Here is a 17,189-nt window from a genome sequence, read left to right on the forward strand (position 1 = left end):
TCATTATTGCGCAGTGTGTGTGTGCTAGTTGTAATTTCTACCTGTTTTGTTTCTGCCTTGTAATCTGAATGCTAATTGCTAATGAATACGATATTATTGATTAATCAGCTAATCACGCGGTCGTATTAGGTACCATTATTCTAATCTCATTCCCAATTCGTGATCTCATTCTTCTTAGTCATCGATAAATGTCGCTGAATTATTACTTTCTTCGGTCAATTTCTCGGAAATGACTATAGTAAAATGTAATCGTAGAAGTATTTCATCGACGTATTATCTGTGCAAGAGTTGATAATTTTTCGATTGCTCGCGTTGTATGGTCTTACATTTTTATTCCGAAATGAAATCGTAAATTGTTATTGTTCATTAGAGAACAATTACCTATAATGTTTCGTGACCTGAACAATTTTTGCGAACATACACATTTTTAAAAAATAATATAAGTAGGTTATCTTTATCTACATTTCTGGTTGCCTAAAGTGTACAATGCATAGATGATCTGACTACTCGTGAATTGAATAAGGAGTGACTAATTAGAGTGTAATAGAGAAAAATACCTGAATTAGTCGGCTGTAGTCATTCGTCTTTAATTTATCCTTAATTTCTGTGTAACATTACATTACGAGTATGTACACAATATACATATGTACTAAAGAGCTTGTACTACTTACTACCCTTCGGTATTGGTCGAAAGGAAACACTGATTCGCGTAATCGCGTATTTACATTCGCTAAAGCATCACAATGCGATGGTCCATTCACCATCTTTAGCGTTAGCATTTTTTCCTCCAAATTTTATCATCTATCGCGAAAAATCACCCAGCTTAAAAATTAAATCAAAATCCCATACATTTCCCTCTACAATTAGCTCAATAGGTAATTGATTAGAATAAAACGGCGTATACTTTATCATTGGAGCACTCTCGCATTGTAGCCTTCCAAGTGAGTGAAATTTATTTGTCTGTTTTGATAGTTTATTAGTCATTCTTGCAGCTTTGTTTATATTTTCGCAAGTTTCGTTATTATAATTTCGATGATTCATTATCATTATCTGGTGTGTTTCTACTGATACGCGTGATTATGTTTTTATTCGTAGCTTTCGGGGTCGTTGACGCCCAAAATATGTCAATTTGAAAAATTAGTGTTTTGTTGTGGGTTTTTTTTCAATTTTTTTTTTTTTTTAGTTTATCTGTTTAATTTGATATTTGCGAATGAGTTAAATTTTGTTGTTTGATCAAATTTAACGAGAGTTTCTGTGTTTCAAGTTTTTTTTTTTCTATTCGATAATTTGAGTTTTATAATTTTTGATATGCTACAAAATTTGTAGTCGCATTAGAAATCTGACTAGTTGCGAGTTTTGAAATTGGTTATAATTTAAGCGAAACATTATTCGATATTAATCGGTGGTTTGTTCTAGGTGTGAGAATTTACACACGAGGGTGAATATGAGCTATGCTACGCGTTCCGGTAAGTTGAAAAAAGGATAAATTTCGCTCACACGTGCGAAAAAGTTTCTCAACGAGTAATTTTGGTGTTTCAGTAGCCCAACAGGGTAGCGATATTAACCCTGTTAAGGTAGAAATGTGGCAACAAAATTCCTATTTGTCCGATTCCGGTATCCAAACCGGCTTGGTTACGCAGACGCCTTCGTTGTCGGGCAAGGAAGAGGACATGGAGAGGGATCAAATTTTATTCGATTTGGATCAGGGATTCAATCAAGGATTTACTGCCGAACAAGTCGACGGTAATTTTTTCCACCTTGATCAACTAATCGTTGTCCTTTGGGGAGAATGATTGGATGTAATTAGATCAGATCAGATCCAGATATTTTCTGGATCCAATAATTTGATCGGACCCGATCCAGATCTCCTCGGATTGGAGTTCCAATCCAAGTAGATCTGTTCGAAAAGCTGATCACTGATCAGATACAATCTTTTCCCCCCGCAATCTAAAACACAATTCACCCAAGTGTCGGCCGATATTCTAATTCGATTTTTGAATTTTTAAACATTAGAAATGAGCCAACAATTGAATCACACGCGGAGTCAACGAATTCGTGCCGCAATGTTCCCAGAAACGCTGGAGGAGGGAATCGAAATCCCTTCGACTCAATTTCATCAAGGCCAACCGACAGCTGTGCAACGATTGACCGAACCTAGCCAAATGTTGAAACACGCTGTCGTCAATTTAATTAATTATCAAGTACGAGCGGATAGTTTTTCAAATTCAAACGAACCAATTAACCATTTTTTGTTTCATTTAACGCGACAATCCGCTGCTTGTTCGATTAGGACGACGCGGAATTGGCGACTAGAGCCATACCGGAATTGGTCAAACTGCTCAGTGATGAAGATCAAGTGGTCGTTTCGCAAGCAGCTATGATGGTTCATCAGCTCTCCAAAAAAGAGGCTTCTAGACACGCGATAATGAATAGCCCACAGGTATATCGAACCCGTAGCCGATTTATGTTCATTCCCGGGTCAATTCGTGTCAAACAATCCCAATTTTGAGTTCAGATACTTCGATTTTGCTCAGATTTTTTTTTAGAAAAATCGCTATCGTTGGCTTCCAAATCTCCTCGTGACAGGTGGGGTGGTTTTTTTGTAATTGCTCGAGACTGTTGCAACTTGGGAAAAATCTGCTGCCGCAAAAATATTTGTCGATAATTTCAAAAGTTCAAATTGAGCTTTTTTGAGAGCTCAATTTTCAAAAGTTTGCCAAATTTTTGACAACACAACTTTTTGAACTGGCATTTACGATTTGAATGAGACCAAGCTAGATTGAAAGAGCATGTCTTAGAACCCACGGACCAAAATTTAAAGTCCCAATTTTAATTTTGGGATTTGTAGCATTTTTTTGGGGTGGGGGGAGGGAGAGGAATTGAGGAGTTAATGAAAAAAATTTTCCATCTTTTCCAATAAAAAAAAAAAAAAATTAAAATCAGAGTATCTAAAACTCAAAACTGGGCATGACGTATGGAATGACTCTGCCTTCCTTTTTCAACATTTTCAACACGTCGTCTGTGGTAAACTGTACAGATGGTTGCCGCTTTGGTTCGAGCAATATCCAATAGTAACGACTTAGAAACCACCAAAGGAGCAGTCGGAACCCTGCATAATTTATCTCATCATCGACAAGGACTTTTAGCCATATTTAAGAGCGGAGGCATCCCAGCTCTCGTAAAATTGCTGAAGTAATAACTCAAACATTCGCCATATTCTGGTATTAAAATCGACACGATTAACGAATAATAATGCTCGGGTGTTTTCCAAAAGCTCAACGGTGGAATCTGTGCTTTATTACGGTATTACAACGCTGCACAATCTGCTGTTGCATCAAGAAGGTTCCAAAATGGCGGTACGTTTAGCCGGCGGATTGCAGAAAATGGTGGTGCTGTTGCAGCGTAACAATGTGAAATTCCTTACTATTATAACCGATTGCCTGCAAATCTTGGCTTACGGTAATCAAGAATCCAAACTTATCATCCTGGCTTCGCAAGGACCCACCGAATTAGTTCGTATTATGCGTACGTACGACTACGAGAAATTATTGTGGACGACGTCTCGAGTACTCAAAGGTAAGAACAATTTCCAAAGGCAGATGCGGTATTTGTAATCGAGTCGAGTTTGGGTTGACGTTGGTACTTATATTTGATTTTGGTGCAGTTTTGTCCGTGTGCTCGAGTAATAAACCAGCCATCGTGGAAGCTGGCGGAATGCAAGCTCTCGCAATGCATCTGAACCATCCTAGCCAACGTTTGGTTCAGAATGTATTGTGGACTCTGCGTAATTTATCGGACGCGTCTACCAAAGTGGAAGGACTGGAGGGATTGTTGCAATCGCTGGTGCAGCTTTTGGGTTCGACCGATGTGAATGTGGTGACATGCGCCGCCGGCGTACTTTCCAATTTGACCTGCAATAACCAAAGAAATAAAGTCACAGTATGCCAGTGCGGCGGTATCGATGCTCTCGTTAGAACTATCGCCAACGCCGGAGATCGAGAAGAAATTACAGAACCTGCGGTACGATTGCCGATTGGTGGTTTGCTTTTTAATTTTTCCCCCTTTGCGATTTGTATTTTCATTTTTCACCGATGAACGTTGTACACGCAGGTGTGCGCTTTACGACATCTCACATCGAGACACGTAGAATCGGAAATGGCTCAGAACGCAGTGCGGATCAATTACGGTATACAGGTGATCGTGAAACTGCTGCATCCGCCGTCACGTTGGCCGTTGGTCAAAGCGGTTATCGGATTGATTAGAAATTTAGCTCAGTGCCAAGCTAATCACGCTCCTCTGCGCGAACACGGCGCTATACATCATTTGACCAGGCTTTTGATGCGAGCCTTCCAAGATACTCAAAGGGTACGCCAATTTTCAGTCCAATTATGTGCCTCGTATAATGTATAGACTTACTCGTAATATTGTCTGGTGTTTGGGTTTTCAACAACAGCAACGCTCGAGCGTGGCCAGCACCGGTAGCCAGCCAGCTGCAGCTTATGCGGATGGTGTCCGTATGGAAGAAATAGTCGAAGGCGCTGTCGGCGCTCTTCATATACTCGCTCGAGAATCACACAACAGAGCTATCATTCGATCGCAACAAGTCATTCCTATATTCGTTCAACTGCTGTTCAACGAAATAGAAAATATTCAACGAGTGGCGGCGGGTGCCCTTTGCGAATTAGCTGTCGAAAAAGAAGGCGCCGAACTTATCGAACAAGAGGGTGCTACAGCTCCGCTCACCGAATTACTACATTCTAGGAATGAAGGTGTCGGTAAGTGCCCACCTTGAACAAATGTAGCCAGAGCCACTATACTAACGAGAGAATCTCAGCAGTGTGCGGTAACCGATTTGACCCGACTTTTTGAATGTAAAGGGACCCCGAGAGTAGTACGCCACAAAAATTATAGCTGCCCAATCCCAAAACTACTTGCTCCGTCTAGGTCTGAAGGTCTCAAAATTCCGAATTTTCGAACAATTCCGCAAAAAAAAAAAAAAATGACTGCGGCCAAAAAAATATAAATTACATAATATAAAATTAGTGATCCTCGTGGCATACTAACCGAGCGTCAAAACGTTATTAAATCCGTAAAGTATTTTTTGGAGCCCAAAAAATATTTTGAAAAATTTCCCAGAAATGATCATAAAATGCAATTAGGCAGCTACAACTTTCGGGATTGTCTTTTTTAGTCACAAGTAGTGCTTCGTGGAGTATGGACGCGATTTCGAGTCTGCGCATTTGAAAGCGTATTTTGGGTTAAAAAAATTTCAGAAAAATGACCCAAAAATACCCATTTGAATGCGGAGACTCGAAATCGCGCTCAAACTCCACGACACTCGTCTTGTGTCTGAAAAAAGCGATCCTGACCATTTTCGAGAAATTTCTCATAACCTCGAGCCCCAAAAAATATTTCACGGACCCTACGACTTTTTGATGCTTTTACCTTTTTTTTGGCACATTCGTTTCTTTCGGCGAAATTGTGCGAAAAATCGAAATTTTGAGACCTTTGGACCTCTGGGGGTCCCCTGTAGTTTTGGGATTGGACAGCTATAGATATCTAAATTTCGCGGTCAACTACCCTCGGGGTCTGTTTGAAATCGGTAATTACACAATCGTGGAGGTAAACAAGATGACTGAAATAAATTTATTGGTTACTCTCAGCTACATACGCGGCTGCAGTATTATTCCGTATGTCCGAAGACAAACCTCAGGATTATAAGAAACGACTATCCATGGAGTTGACCAATTCGTTGTTCAGAGATGATCAAAATGTTTGGCCACCTAGTGGCGATCTGGGAATGGGCACAGACCTGCAGGTTTGTTCGTTTACTGTTCAATACCTAATAATTGCGTATATTGATGGTTTTGCTATATTTTGCACCCCTAGCGTTGCGAATGTACAAGTAGATTGTCAGGCTGATCTCAGCTACTACCTAGACCTACCTATATTGCTATCCATTCTCGTATTTATGGCAAATTAGGTGTCCTTTTTTTGTACTTTTTGTAGCCATTGTTTCATTTAAACATTAGATTGTGCAGATACAGTAAGTGTAAGTACATAAATGTACCTACTTATTGTAGCGTTATGATTTTATTTTTATTGAAAGCATTACGAACAACTGTAGCAATTAGCACAACCGCTTTGATATATGCTTTGATTTTTCGTTTTTTGGCTTGTTATTTTGTAGGATATGTTAGGCGAAGATAGTTATAACATGTACGGGCATGGGCCCGTTAGTGTTACGAGTCAAAATTACCATCATCCAGGTACGTAGGTAATTAGGTATTATCAAACTGTTAGAATTAGAAATGATTTTAAGTTTGTAATGCTTTTAGTTAACACTCCCATTGGAATGATTGTTTTTGATTTTTCACTCAAATAATACTCGGATATTTATTGCAGGGTATGACACGTTACCCTTGAACGGAACTCGAGATCATTTGGACGAATTACCTACGCCTCCTTTGGAGAATGATATAGTCGCCGCATGGTACGACACCGACCTGTGACTTTCTGCCAAATCATATTTAATTGCGAATGTTTTCTTTTATTCGTTTGTTTTATTTATTTATTTTTCAATTCTATTAAGTAAATATTTTCTTCATTTTCTGTTTTCGATCTCTAAAACCGCAGTTTATCCACCGTTTTTATTGTCAAACGATATTCGTTTGTACCTTAAGCGTTTTATATTATAAATCTTTTTTATTTTTAAATACCTACATATTTCGTCATTAGTAAGCGAGTATAGGCCTACTATGTAATGATTTATGAGAAGTGAGAACACTCTAGTTGGAATTATACCGTAGTATTATTTGAATCTCGAAGTATTATTACTGTAAGTAGTCTATTTATGTATTTTGTAAAATATTTTTAGCGTTAAGTGCAAACGTTTTTTTTCTTTTATTATATTGTTCAGCGCTATTCCAAAAATGTTGAAGGTTTTTCAACTCTTTTATTTTACTTAATTTTTTTTTACGTAAGTATTTTTCATTTTTTGTTTAGGTACATTTTAGAAATGTGCTCCTATTTCTGATTTTGTACTGCTTTTTTTTCTTCTGTTACTTGTTATTATAATCATTAAATATATCTAATGATTGAACACAAATTGTAAGCTGTTTTCTGTTCATTATTTTATGTACTTACTTATGTAGTGGGAAATTATAGGTTCCGGAACTACTACATCAGGCATTTTTTTTTTTGTTTTTTTTTTTTGGTTCTTGTTTTTGTGGTAAGAACAACATATAACTACAAGTTTAGCACTTCATTTATGGGTACTACCTACTTAAAGTTGGCAAAAATTTTAAACTGTACATGTATACTGTCTTGTAATGGCGAGAATTCGTTAAAAATATAAATTTCGTATGTTTAATTTTTTTTTTCAATTTCATTTTGTTCTCGAGGGAACCACTCTTAGATTTTTGGGAAGAACATGTCAGAAAAAAAACCTCTGAACCCAAAAATATAGCTGCGGGTACCAGTTACCTAATTTTGTAGGTAAATAAAAATTTAAAAAGTTATTTCTCAATTTTTGGGAAATTTTAGAACCCAAAAATTGATGAAAAATAGAATTTTTGAAATTATAGCGCAGTTGAATTGAAAAGCTGAGATTTTAATATCTAGCTGATACGAACCTTATTTAGCCAAGTAGAAACTCATAGAAAGGTGGGTAGGGGTACACTCGATGCATATTCCATAGATACGCCTATTATTTGTCATTTGAGCCATATACCCGACTCATTTTGAGAGATTATTACCGATTACAACTGTTTAGTGCGTACATATGTCAGTTTTTCGTTTTTTGTTGATTTACGTAGAGTTTGACTGGTTTAAATTCTCGTTAGTATTATGACGCTGCAACGCTGCCTGATGTACTTTCAGCCTTAACAGGCTGTGTGTGTGTACTGCGTACATAAACATATGGATCCTCATTCTAAAACTTCTTACCTACCTATGCTGTTCGCGATGAAAACCTTCGTCAATTGAAACGTTTCTTTTCGATAAGCTGTGGCTACATTCTCGTAGAAATTCTCTCTATGGCGATTTTACTATCCTATTGCAAGTTATTCGTGATTTCTGTGAGTATAATTTTGCTGCGATTGCGTTGAATTTCTCGCCCCCCTCTCCCTCTCTCTACTTATAAATACCTGATTCGATGATACGTTACAGTGCTGCGTGCTACCTTTTTCGCTCACGATGAGTGTCCACAAAACCGCAGGTAGCGAGCATTTTGGCATAATGCCCCCTAGATATGCCAAAGTCGCTCATCAGACTTTGCCGACACCCGAGGGCGAAGGATATCAATTCATTAACGACGCTTCCTATTATTACAATCGAGCCAACAACGAAGTTGTCAATTTTCTCAAACAGTGGTTTGGTACCAGCGACGAAAAAGATCCGCAAATTGACGAAGGCGTTTACGAATGTAAAAAAGGCGATTGCAAAATGATCGATTTGAACGAACAGCAACTTGCTACGTTTCACGTACGTTTTTCAGTCTTTCTGATTTTACCGAATCCTGCACTCGATAGTATTGCGCAGTTATAATATTAGGTTCAAGTTCAACTGTGTCTGTAGTTCAATAATCGTACCAATTGATCGTTTTTCTTTCTCAGGAAAAGTTGAAAGGCAAGAAAATCCGAACCGGTAATGTTCTTACGGCGAAAGTTGAAAAGATGGACGCTGGTTCTTCGCAGGGCGCATAACTCGCCAATGCCTATTCGTATTCATCTTTGAATTAGATTGCCAAATTCGTACATACGATCCATAATCCGTAAATGTAATACCAAATAAATCTATCTACGCAGGTGACACCCTTCAGTGTTTCTTGCATGAAATTATCTTACCTATTTTGCGAGCAAAATGCTCAACTTTCTTTCAAATTTATCAATGGTCGATAAAATCTTTTCTCTTCGCGAATTTCGCATTCTTCGTCGCCTCTTTGGCACAACTACGATGCGTACATAATGGCAAATGTACATATTTGAAATTAAAAATAGACGTAAAACGCAACAATTGAAAGAAAATCGAATCTTTTTTAATAGTTTCAAAATGACAAAAAAAACAAACAAACAAACAAAGTAAACAAACGACGTACAAATCCAATCTAGAATACAAAAAGTAACATCTGTCATAAATATTTTAAAATATATAACGAACAGTTCTGAGCGTATTCTCGAAAAATGCGATAACGAAATCGTAATCGTAAAATTCGTCATTGTATTCGATAGGTACATCATTTTGATTTCACAATATAAACGAAGGAAAATAAAAGGTATAACATCGATGAATAAAATCGCCGATCTTCGCTTAAAAATTATAGGTTTTAATCATATTGCTTCGCCTACACATTATATACTATACTCGTATGTATCATTTACATCTATCCAATTGGCACATTTACACGTATTTTGTAATTACGAAGATACGCGGTTACGTATACGTACATCTTTAATATTATACACATACAAATTGTCACAACATTCGATACATCCTGCCTATTTTTGTATTCCGTGGTTTTTTTTTCTTTATTCAATTTTACGCAAGCTATTCTAGGTTGTGAGAAAAATTCTAATTCGCGATCACCGACTCTTTGGTGTAGTATTGCCTGGGTAAACTACGAATGTGTACATTACATACATCAATATGTACATTGTACACGTGTAAGATGTACATATTACCTACATACGACACATATGTATTTTCTAGCATTAAACTTTCCATGTGATAACAATTATTACAAAAACCAACGACTTTCGTATAGTAAAAAAAAGACCATCGCGTAAGCGAATACGCCATTTAAAAAAAATATACCCTGCAATACTGACGATGCTTGACTTGCGAAGCAAAACCGAGCATTTTCTAATCAATCGCGAAGTTTTGGTTTACGAAGTTTTTTTTTTTTTTTAATAATATTACAGAAGCAACACGACAACGACGACGTATCGATTCATCATCACACTAACATTTTTACAAAAAGGAAAAAAAAAAGGAAGAACCGATAATAATATTTAAAAAAATAAGAATGTAAAAGAAAAAACAAAATTAAAAAAAGTTGGAGGTATAAATTAATGGTACAAATTTGATTGTTAGCGACAAATTTTGCGAATTAGGGTTCGAATAGTTTTTCAAATGTCTCCCTACCTCTTTCCCTTGCTCACTTAGTTCAAATACTTATTAATAATAAGTTTCCCAATGGCTAGTCCTCATCAGCCGGTGTATTACATTTTATAGCTGGTTCTCGTTTATATAGCCTAACATTAAATTAATTAATTGTAAAAGCGTATATCTTTCCTATTTCAGTATAGGCCAAACTCGAAGTACGTTATTGATCGATGTTTGATCACACGATTACGATACATGTAGCGAGAGAGATGTCGGATTGTCCACAAAATCGAAAAATAAAATACAAAATTTAAAAAAACTTGATTTGAAATGGCTAGTGTGTACTTTACATTACATGTTTCGAAAGGTAACAGTTCAGTTTGAGCCTTCAAAAATTCCCTGTACATGTTGAAAATGGTCGCGTAAAATTTGTCATTTATAACGATTTCAAAATTGGAAAGTACCTAAACGCGAACAATTTTCTCAATTTTCAAGAATGGTCAAAATTTCATACAATTTTCTAAAATATTTCAAAGATCTAGCCTTCAAAAAGCGTCACCGAGTACGCAGTTCTTCGTACCAACTTTCTCAATCCTCCATGCTTTTTTTTTTTTTTTTTGAGGGGAAAAAATCACTTTATAATCAAATTTATCAAAATGTAATACACAGAGTCGAATACTCGTAGATATTTTTTCGACTTGCGAGACCTAACCTTGGGTTACTGGATTTAAATAAAAATACGTTTACGTACTCGAACAAATTTATCGAAACATAAATACTAGGGAATTATCGTCATAATAAGCGTACGATTTTCAAATAATAATATAAACCTTTCGAGACGACGAACATATTTTGTTACACATGCGATCACAATACGTACTTAGAATGAATTTAGTCATTAAAATTAACATTTCATAACATAACACGTTAAATATCACATCACTGGATCCACAGATCTCATCGCGTCAATATTTTCACATATAATACTGCTAAGAAGATGAAACTTGCAACTGTTATTTCTAGAGTGATCACTACCAGTGTGTACGAAACGAATACATAAAAGCATCTCGCGCCGACGATGTTCAACAGAGAGTATTATAATAATTCTATATAAGATGATTATTATTCGAATAAATACATAGCTAACAAAATAAACAGCCAAATCGGTGCTTTATCCGAAAATACATTTTGTATTTCTCAAGATCAGTCAAAGTTCTCAAAAACTTGTGGCACGTTTCGTAAAGTGATTCGCAAAAATTATAGTTTTTCCAAAAATATCGAACCGATCTATTAAAATAGAAAATTGATTGATGCGGACGTGTACGAACGTTTGAAAATAGAGTTGATAAACAACGTTTTTTCTTTGGTTAGTAACTGATTTTTTTTTCGCGATTTCACCGTTATAAAAATTTTCATTATTTTTTTTTGTTTTATAATTTTTTTTTTTTTTTTTTTAAATTTTAATTTCACGTACATATTATAAACCTATAATGAATTATAAATTATAGCAACATAACCATTAACTTTTTAATACGGATGAATAAAAACTCGTCTGTTTTTAGATAGAAAACACGAACGTCACGATGGGAAGATGCGGGCTCGAATTCATAATTCGATCAATATTTTTTCTTTCGTAAACAAAGAAAGAAAAAAAACATACATACATAGATACTAGGTGGTAGATTGATTAAAATTAGCGAGAAACAGAAATCATCTTATTGGATAAGAAAATTAATTTTAACGGATATTAGCGATTTATACGGAAAAAAGAGAACAAAAACAATAATGATAATCAAAAGAGATGGGTGGGGAGGTGGGCGGGGGGATCACGGGTTCGATTCACTTGCGTTGACGCCTTTGCATTAGAGCCGATTCCGATGGAGGCGAAAGGCCGTAAATGGAATCCTTCTGCATTGGTCCGACGGAGTTCATGCTGAAGTGTTGAACGATCACTCGATTGACAGACATGGCGGATTCCGCGAAGGTGGACAATTTTTTCAAACTATCGTTTCTGTAACGAATAAAATATAAATACGTCGGTTAGAAAAAAGAAGCGTATGTTCGGATGGTTGTTGGAGCCGAGCGAAATTACCTTTTGATGACTTCGGGAGTGGCCAGGAAGTCGTTATCTTTGGGACCAGGATTGATCCACGGATGTTTGAGAACTTCGCCGGCGCTCAATCGACAATGCGCGTTTTTAACCAATAGTTTTCGGATTAGATCCTTCGCGTCGTCCGAGATGTATTTCCAATCTTTTTCCGGAAATTCGAACCGGCCTTGCTGGATGCTGTAGAATAATAACTCCTGCAACGAAGACAAACGACACGAATTAACGACCCAGTTCGCAAATTGAACAAGAAAAATAGAAGAGAGGTTTCCAGGAGGAAGATGATGATTTACCTGGCACGTATGGCAAGCTTCTCCACGTTCCCAGCCGCAGTTGTAACCGCAATTTCCATAGAATGGAGCATAGCCACACAGAAGGATGTAGGTAACTACTCCGAGAGACCACATATCGCAGCGTTTGTCGTAATAATTACAATCTTCGCCGATGAACGTTTCAACTACTTCCGGAGCCATGTATTCGGCGCTTCCCACCTGATTGGACAGAAAAATGCGAATTAGTCGAATACGAGTGATCTACGAATTCAGAGACGTCTTGGAGGATCAGCGACAACGGCGACGGTGATGGTGGATGGTGGATGCTGAGCTAACAACACTTACCGGTGATAACAACTGCGGAGTGCTCATCGGACCGTTATGACCTGAATTGAATTGAATGGCCGAAGCCAGATCAAAATCACATATTTTCACTGGGCTGAGCTGGTTTCGGTAAACGCACAATATGTTTTCGGGTTTCAAGTCACGATGAGCTATTCCTGTAACACGAAGCGAACAACGCGCAAGAACCAAATTAGTGTTGCTCGGCTGCGGCAAATGAAGCGAAATAATTAGTTTTTTCTTTCTTCAACAAACGAGCATCCTTCGACAGGATTGTCGCTCAAATTTGACGTCGCTCAGTTATCGTCATCCCTATCAACTCGCGCAACTCGATAGATGGAATTCACGTTGGTACGTTCAACTCACCTTTATTGTGAAGAAAATTCAGCGCATTGGCGAGGTCGCGAATAATTTGGCTCGCTTCTCTTTCGGTGAAATGCTCCCTCTCTTGAATACGGTTCAATAACTGCCCACCGTCTACTTTCTCGAACACCAGGTAGAACCTGCGAAACACAACACACATACGGTGTAAGTAAAGGACAAAATATAAAGCAGCTTCAACACTCGTCGTACTCGAGAGTCAGGACTAGACAAGTCGAAGCGTACCTGTCGTCGTCTTCGAAAAATTCCAGCATCTGGATAATATTGGGATGCCCTTGGCACTGGTAGTACGTTTCTACCTCTTTGAAGACTCGATTTCTCGGATGTCCCGGCACTTTATCTATAATTTTTACAGCGTATTCCAGATCTGTTAGCATGTTTACGCAAGTTTCCACCGATGCGTACGCTCCTTGTCCTAAAACTTCGCCTTTCAATTTATATAGATCTGTAACATAGAAATACGTAGGTGTTAATATTACTCTGGTCTGCCTACTCGCTGCTCACTGTGACGGCATATCGGCAGTCGGCACCCGAGTCGAGTCGACGCTTTCTTCGACTTACCATGAAAACATGACGTTACTAAACTGTTGGCTGTCTTTTTCTTTCTGCGTTTGCGACGTCCTTCCTCTTTCATATCAATCATACAGTCCGCTTTATCTCCTGTACAAAAATAAAATCAACGCGAGATTTAATATTGTGTTCGTTCGCATCTTTCGCCGAATACTTTGTGTAACTCTACGTAATATAAGTAGTTCATCAGAGTTGGAAGGTAGTAGTGTAAAATGGGCCTAATCGATGCGACTCGATTCGACTGAAATATTCAAAATGAAATTGATGCGTACGTGAGAAGACGCGAGCATTTTGTGTACCCTAGGCCCTACAGGTACTGCCATAATATTGTGCAAAGTGAACTGTATGTACTATACATAGTCAGTACAACATAAATGACATACAGAACGTTCACTCGTAAATCTAACGCCATGATTCATCGAATTGTGTGAATAATACCGAACGATAATACTCAGTTCTGCCTGCGTTCGTTTCGTTTACATAAACCATATGTTGTTTCGATTACGATTACGATTGCATTAACTCGTACCTCCGGTGTGCTTTAATAATCGAACGAAAAAACGACTAGTCGACAAATAATTAGTACGACGAAAGCGTAGAGTAATGTACTTAATAATTATGGTAGTTAATACGAACCAGCAATACAGTTTTGAAAACGCAACATACCAAAACGATACAATTAGACAATAGATGGAATTAAAATAAGAAATATAATCGCAATCGGTAACTTTCATGCTGGCACCTTGAAAACCGCGTACGAAATTTCGATACGAAAAATTTATCATAGAAATTAAAATACCTAGGTAGAAGAGGAGTAAAGGATAAAAAACAAAAAAAAAAACAACCGGAAAAGCGGAACAACCCGCGTTACACGGCGCCAGCTGCAACAGCAAGTCACCCGTTCCAAAGAACGGTATTATTAAACCGAACAGCTGATCGATGGGCCAGCAATTTTCCAATTTGCCGACTACAGGGATACGCGAAAAGTTGCAATTTCAACAGAACGGACGACGAACGCGTACTTTGAAAAATAAATCTAGTAAATGTAATCGCTAATAAGTAATGTAATAAGCGATGAGGCGAACGAATTACATACGGTGAAGGCGTTACAGTGTAATTGCGTACGTGTAGCACCTACGTACACTTGGGATTTCGAACGAGGTGAGTCAGACTCGGGACATAAAAACAGGGGGTACCTAGACCTACTAGTATCGAAATAATATTACGTACCTAAGTATGTAGTTCTACTTTATCAATATACAATACATAGACAGATAGATAATAACATTGTACTCACCGATAAAGGTATCTTCTTTTTGACTCTCGTCTATTAACGTGGCCACCATTTTTAATTAATAAACGATTTCCGATATGTGTAGAATAGAAAAATTATAAAAATAAGAAAGGTAACCCTATTAGTAATTTTTTTTTACAAGAATGACTAAAAAAACACGGAGTGTTATACGAAACGAAAGTAGGCTCTTAGAATGCTAATATCACAGACAACATGCCTTATCAATTAAAAGTTGTTAAATTACGTCAACAAATGCCGAATAAAATGAGATCGATGTAGAAGGAAAACAATGACGGAAAATACTATCAATCGAAGAAGAGAAGAGAAAAAAAAGGATCACATCATTCTTGCCTGGCGAAAATGGCCGAATTTCGAACTTTCTGTCACATTTGATGGTAGAAAATTATTCACATCATTCTTTAGATCACCGCATCGTTATGAATTCGATTCGTTAGAACAAATAACGCTCTACGCATTACGCTATTTTCGACACCGACATTAAACAACTATTCACTTCTTTCAATTCATTCTGACTGTCCTTTCGCGACTGTACAAGTACTGGCTTTGGCTTCACAATCCGAATCCGAATCCGAACATGGGTGGCGGAGCGGCGTGTGGCGGGGTGTGGCGGATGGTTCGGTTTTACTACGACGTAGAATTTTCTAGATATCCCGTCGCCGTCACGTACGCCACTACATAGCACTATACAGCACTAGCACATACATACATACACAATACACATACATACCGACAGCCGCGAGCCGCTGCCGACCTGTCCTGCCCCTCTGCCCCCAGCCCCTGCCCTGCTAATGCGCAGTAAGCTCGTCGTAATCAACATCACACCATGGTGGGGATTCATTTTTTTTTATCAACAGCTAACCAGTAGAATAGAGGTAAACGCAGCGATACGGTGGTTCGCAAAGTGCGACTTCAAAATTCAAATCGAGAATCGGGTCCGGCAATGCGAATCCCGAATCCGGCATGAATGCGATGCGACGATGCACGTATGTATGTAATGTACTGTACGTGGCCGATGTAGCGTCGCCGTCGATTTTCGAATTCGGCTTCTAGGCCGGATGATATCGCGTGACTGTTGTTTTCCTCTTGTTTTGTTTACGTACAACTACGAAATAAATACGTCTATGTTATGCTAAGTCATCGTAGAATCGTACAGTGCGTACTGCGTAGACTTATAGACTACCTACTTACAATGTAATACGCTGGACAATTAGTATCACGACTGCTCTAATAAATCCCCTACGATTTGTGCATTTTTGAACGTCTCCCAAATGCATGAATTTCGTCTCCGCCATCCCCATTCTCCATCGTCACAGCCTGCTCGACTAGAAACAAACTCCCGCAAAGATTGCAACTTTTCAATTTCTACTCATCATGTATCTCTATCTATGAGTACCCAATTACCCATCAACATACACTTACTCGCAGTTCCACTCCACACTTCCTCCTAAATTTACTTTTAGCTTCAAAATTTGACCTCCGTTTCGCTGATGATTCAGCCCGATGCTCGGTGCAGTTCACCCCCATTTCTTATTCTTTCCAAATTCCAACAACATCGTCGTTCGTTGCCACGTCTATGGTCTTACGTTTTTTATTTTTTGCTATTGTTTTTGTTTGTTTAACGCGTAATTAAAAATTCCGCCTAAAAAATAACGTCGTAAACAGACCAACAGACGACTTATAAATGTTTCTCTAATTTTTGTTATTTTTTTGTTATTTTCTTCTTGGAATCATCTGAATTTTATTCTAAGCGTAGTTATTATCCCCCAAACGATAAACATTCGAATAAATCTGCTCAAATTTTGAATAACTTGTTTAACCCATGGTTATAACTTATAAACTTTTAAAATGGCGTAAAAACTTTTCACATTGGTCAAATCTTACCAAAATGAGCTGTAATTTTGCTAAACCTGCGTAAAATATCGTAAAAAAATAAAGTAAAATCATCGTTAAAATTTCTAAAAATTGCCCGTTGAAAAAAAAATTGAGCAAAATTTTGCAAAAATTGCTAAAAACAATTAAAACTGACTGAAAAAACAACATTAAAAATTTTTTGGAGAAAAATGGATTTTTTGAATAAAATTTGTTGAAATTGTTTGAA

The 17,189-nt window shown here is 37.6% G+C and overlaps 3 protein-coding genes across 7 annotated transcripts; 2 read left to right on the plus strand and 1 right to left on the minus strand.

Annotated features, from left to right (window-relative positions):
• Positions 1 to 131: 131 nt before the first annotated feature.
• LOC135847355 (armadillo segment polarity protein-like) lies at positions 132 to 7,372 on the plus strand. Of its 5 annotated transcripts, none has more exons than XM_065366831.1 (13): positions 132 to 941; positions 1,417 to 1,466; positions 1,540 to 1,743; positions 2,014 to 2,201; positions 2,291 to 2,440; positions 3,038 to 3,192; positions 3,275 to 3,576; positions 3,665 to 4,020; positions 4,111 to 4,365; positions 4,454 to 4,775; positions 5,664 to 5,818; positions 6,191 to 6,269; positions 6,406 to 7,372. In XM_065366831.1, the coding sequence occupies exons 2-13, from the start codon at positions 1,445 to 1,447 to the stop codon at positions 6,510 to 6,512; spliced, it is 2,295 nt and encodes a 764-aa protein (XP_065222903.1). In that variant the 5' UTR covers positions 132 to 941; positions 1,417 to 1,444; the 3' UTR covers positions 6,513 to 7,372. The 5 variants fall into 5 exon arrangements, 4 of the variants coding, with proteins under 4 accessions (XP_065222903.1, XP_065222906.1, XP_065222905.1 ...); XM_065366832.1 differs by lacking the exon at positions 132 to 941 and adding an exon at positions 955 to 1,053; XR_010559156.1 differs by lacking the exon at positions 6,406 to 7,372 and having other exon boundaries at positions 5,664 to 6,052; positions 6,191 to 6,267.
• Positions 7,373 to 7,767: 395 nt separating this feature from the next.
• On the plus strand, positions 7,768 to 11,364 carry LOC135847358 (uncharacterized). Its single transcript, XM_065366838.1, has 3 exons — positions 7,768 to 8,078; positions 8,170 to 8,484; positions 8,616 to 11,364. The coding sequence occupies exons 1-3, from the start codon at positions 8,037 to 8,039 to the stop codon at positions 8,703 to 8,705; spliced, it is 447 nt and encodes a 148-aa protein (XP_065222910.1). The 5' UTR covers positions 7,768 to 8,036; the 3' UTR covers positions 8,706 to 11,364.
• LOC135847356 (MAP kinase-interacting serine/threonine-protein kinase 2-like) lies at positions 9,016 to 15,654 on the minus strand. Its single transcript, XM_065366835.1, has 8 exons — positions 15,074 to 15,654; positions 13,768 to 13,866; positions 13,432 to 13,651; positions 13,192 to 13,328; positions 12,829 to 12,983; positions 12,505 to 12,702; positions 12,197 to 12,408; positions 9,016 to 12,115 (listed from the first exon to the last, which is right to left on the minus strand). The coding sequence occupies exons 1-8, from the start codon at positions 15,120 to 15,122 to the stop codon at positions 11,944 to 11,946; spliced, it is 1,242 nt and encodes a 413-aa protein (XP_065222907.1). The 5' UTR covers positions 15,123 to 15,654; the 3' UTR covers positions 9,016 to 11,943.
• Between the last annotated feature and the right edge of the window lie 1,535 nt (positions 15,655 to 17,189).

Source organism: Planococcus citri, chromosome 5 (genome assembly GCF_950023065.1).
Source record: "Planococcus citri chromosome 5, ihPlaCitr1.1, whole genome shotgun sequence".
In the NCBI taxonomy this organism is placed as follows: Eukaryota; Metazoa; Arthropoda; class Insecta; order Hemiptera; family Pseudococcidae; genus Planococcus; species Planococcus citri.

Bases quoted from the DNA above. Each gene is read 5' to 3' on its own strand.
- LOC135847358 (XM_065366838.1), top strand. From the start codon at position 8,037: ATGGCGATTTTACTATCCTATTGCAAGTTATTCGTGATTTCT. The intron at 8,079-8,169 runs GTGAGTATAATT...GATACGTTACAG, and splicing joins GCAAGTTATTCGTGATTTCT to TGCTGCGTGCTACCTTTTTC. The intron at 8,485-8,615 runs GTACGTTTTTCA...TTTCTTTCTCAG, and splicing joins AGCAACTTGCTACGTTTCAC to GAAAAGTTGAAAGGCAAGAA.
- LOC135847355 (XM_065366831.1), top strand. From the start codon at position 1,445: ATGAGCTATGCTACGCGTTCCG. The intron at 2,441-3,037 runs GTATATCGAACC...TAAACTGTACAG, and splicing joins CGATAATGAATAGCCCACAG to ATGGTTGCCGCTTTGGTTCG. The intron at 4,776-5,663 runs GTAAGTGCCCAC...GGTTACTCTCAG, and splicing joins TTCTAGGAATGAAGGTGTCG to CTACATACGCGGCTGCAGTA.
- LOC135847356 (XM_065366835.1), bottom strand. From the start codon at position 15,122: ATGGTGGCCACGTTAATAGACGAGAGTCAAAAAGAAGATACCTTTATC. The intron at 12,984-13,191 runs GTGAGTTGAACG...TTCGTGTTACAG, and splicing joins GAATTTTCTTCACAATAAAG to GAATAGCTCATCGTGACTTG. The intron at 12,703-12,828 runs GTAAGTGTTGTT...CTGTCCAATCAG, and splicing joins CTCCGCAGTTGTTATCACCG to GTGGGAAGCGCCGAATACAT.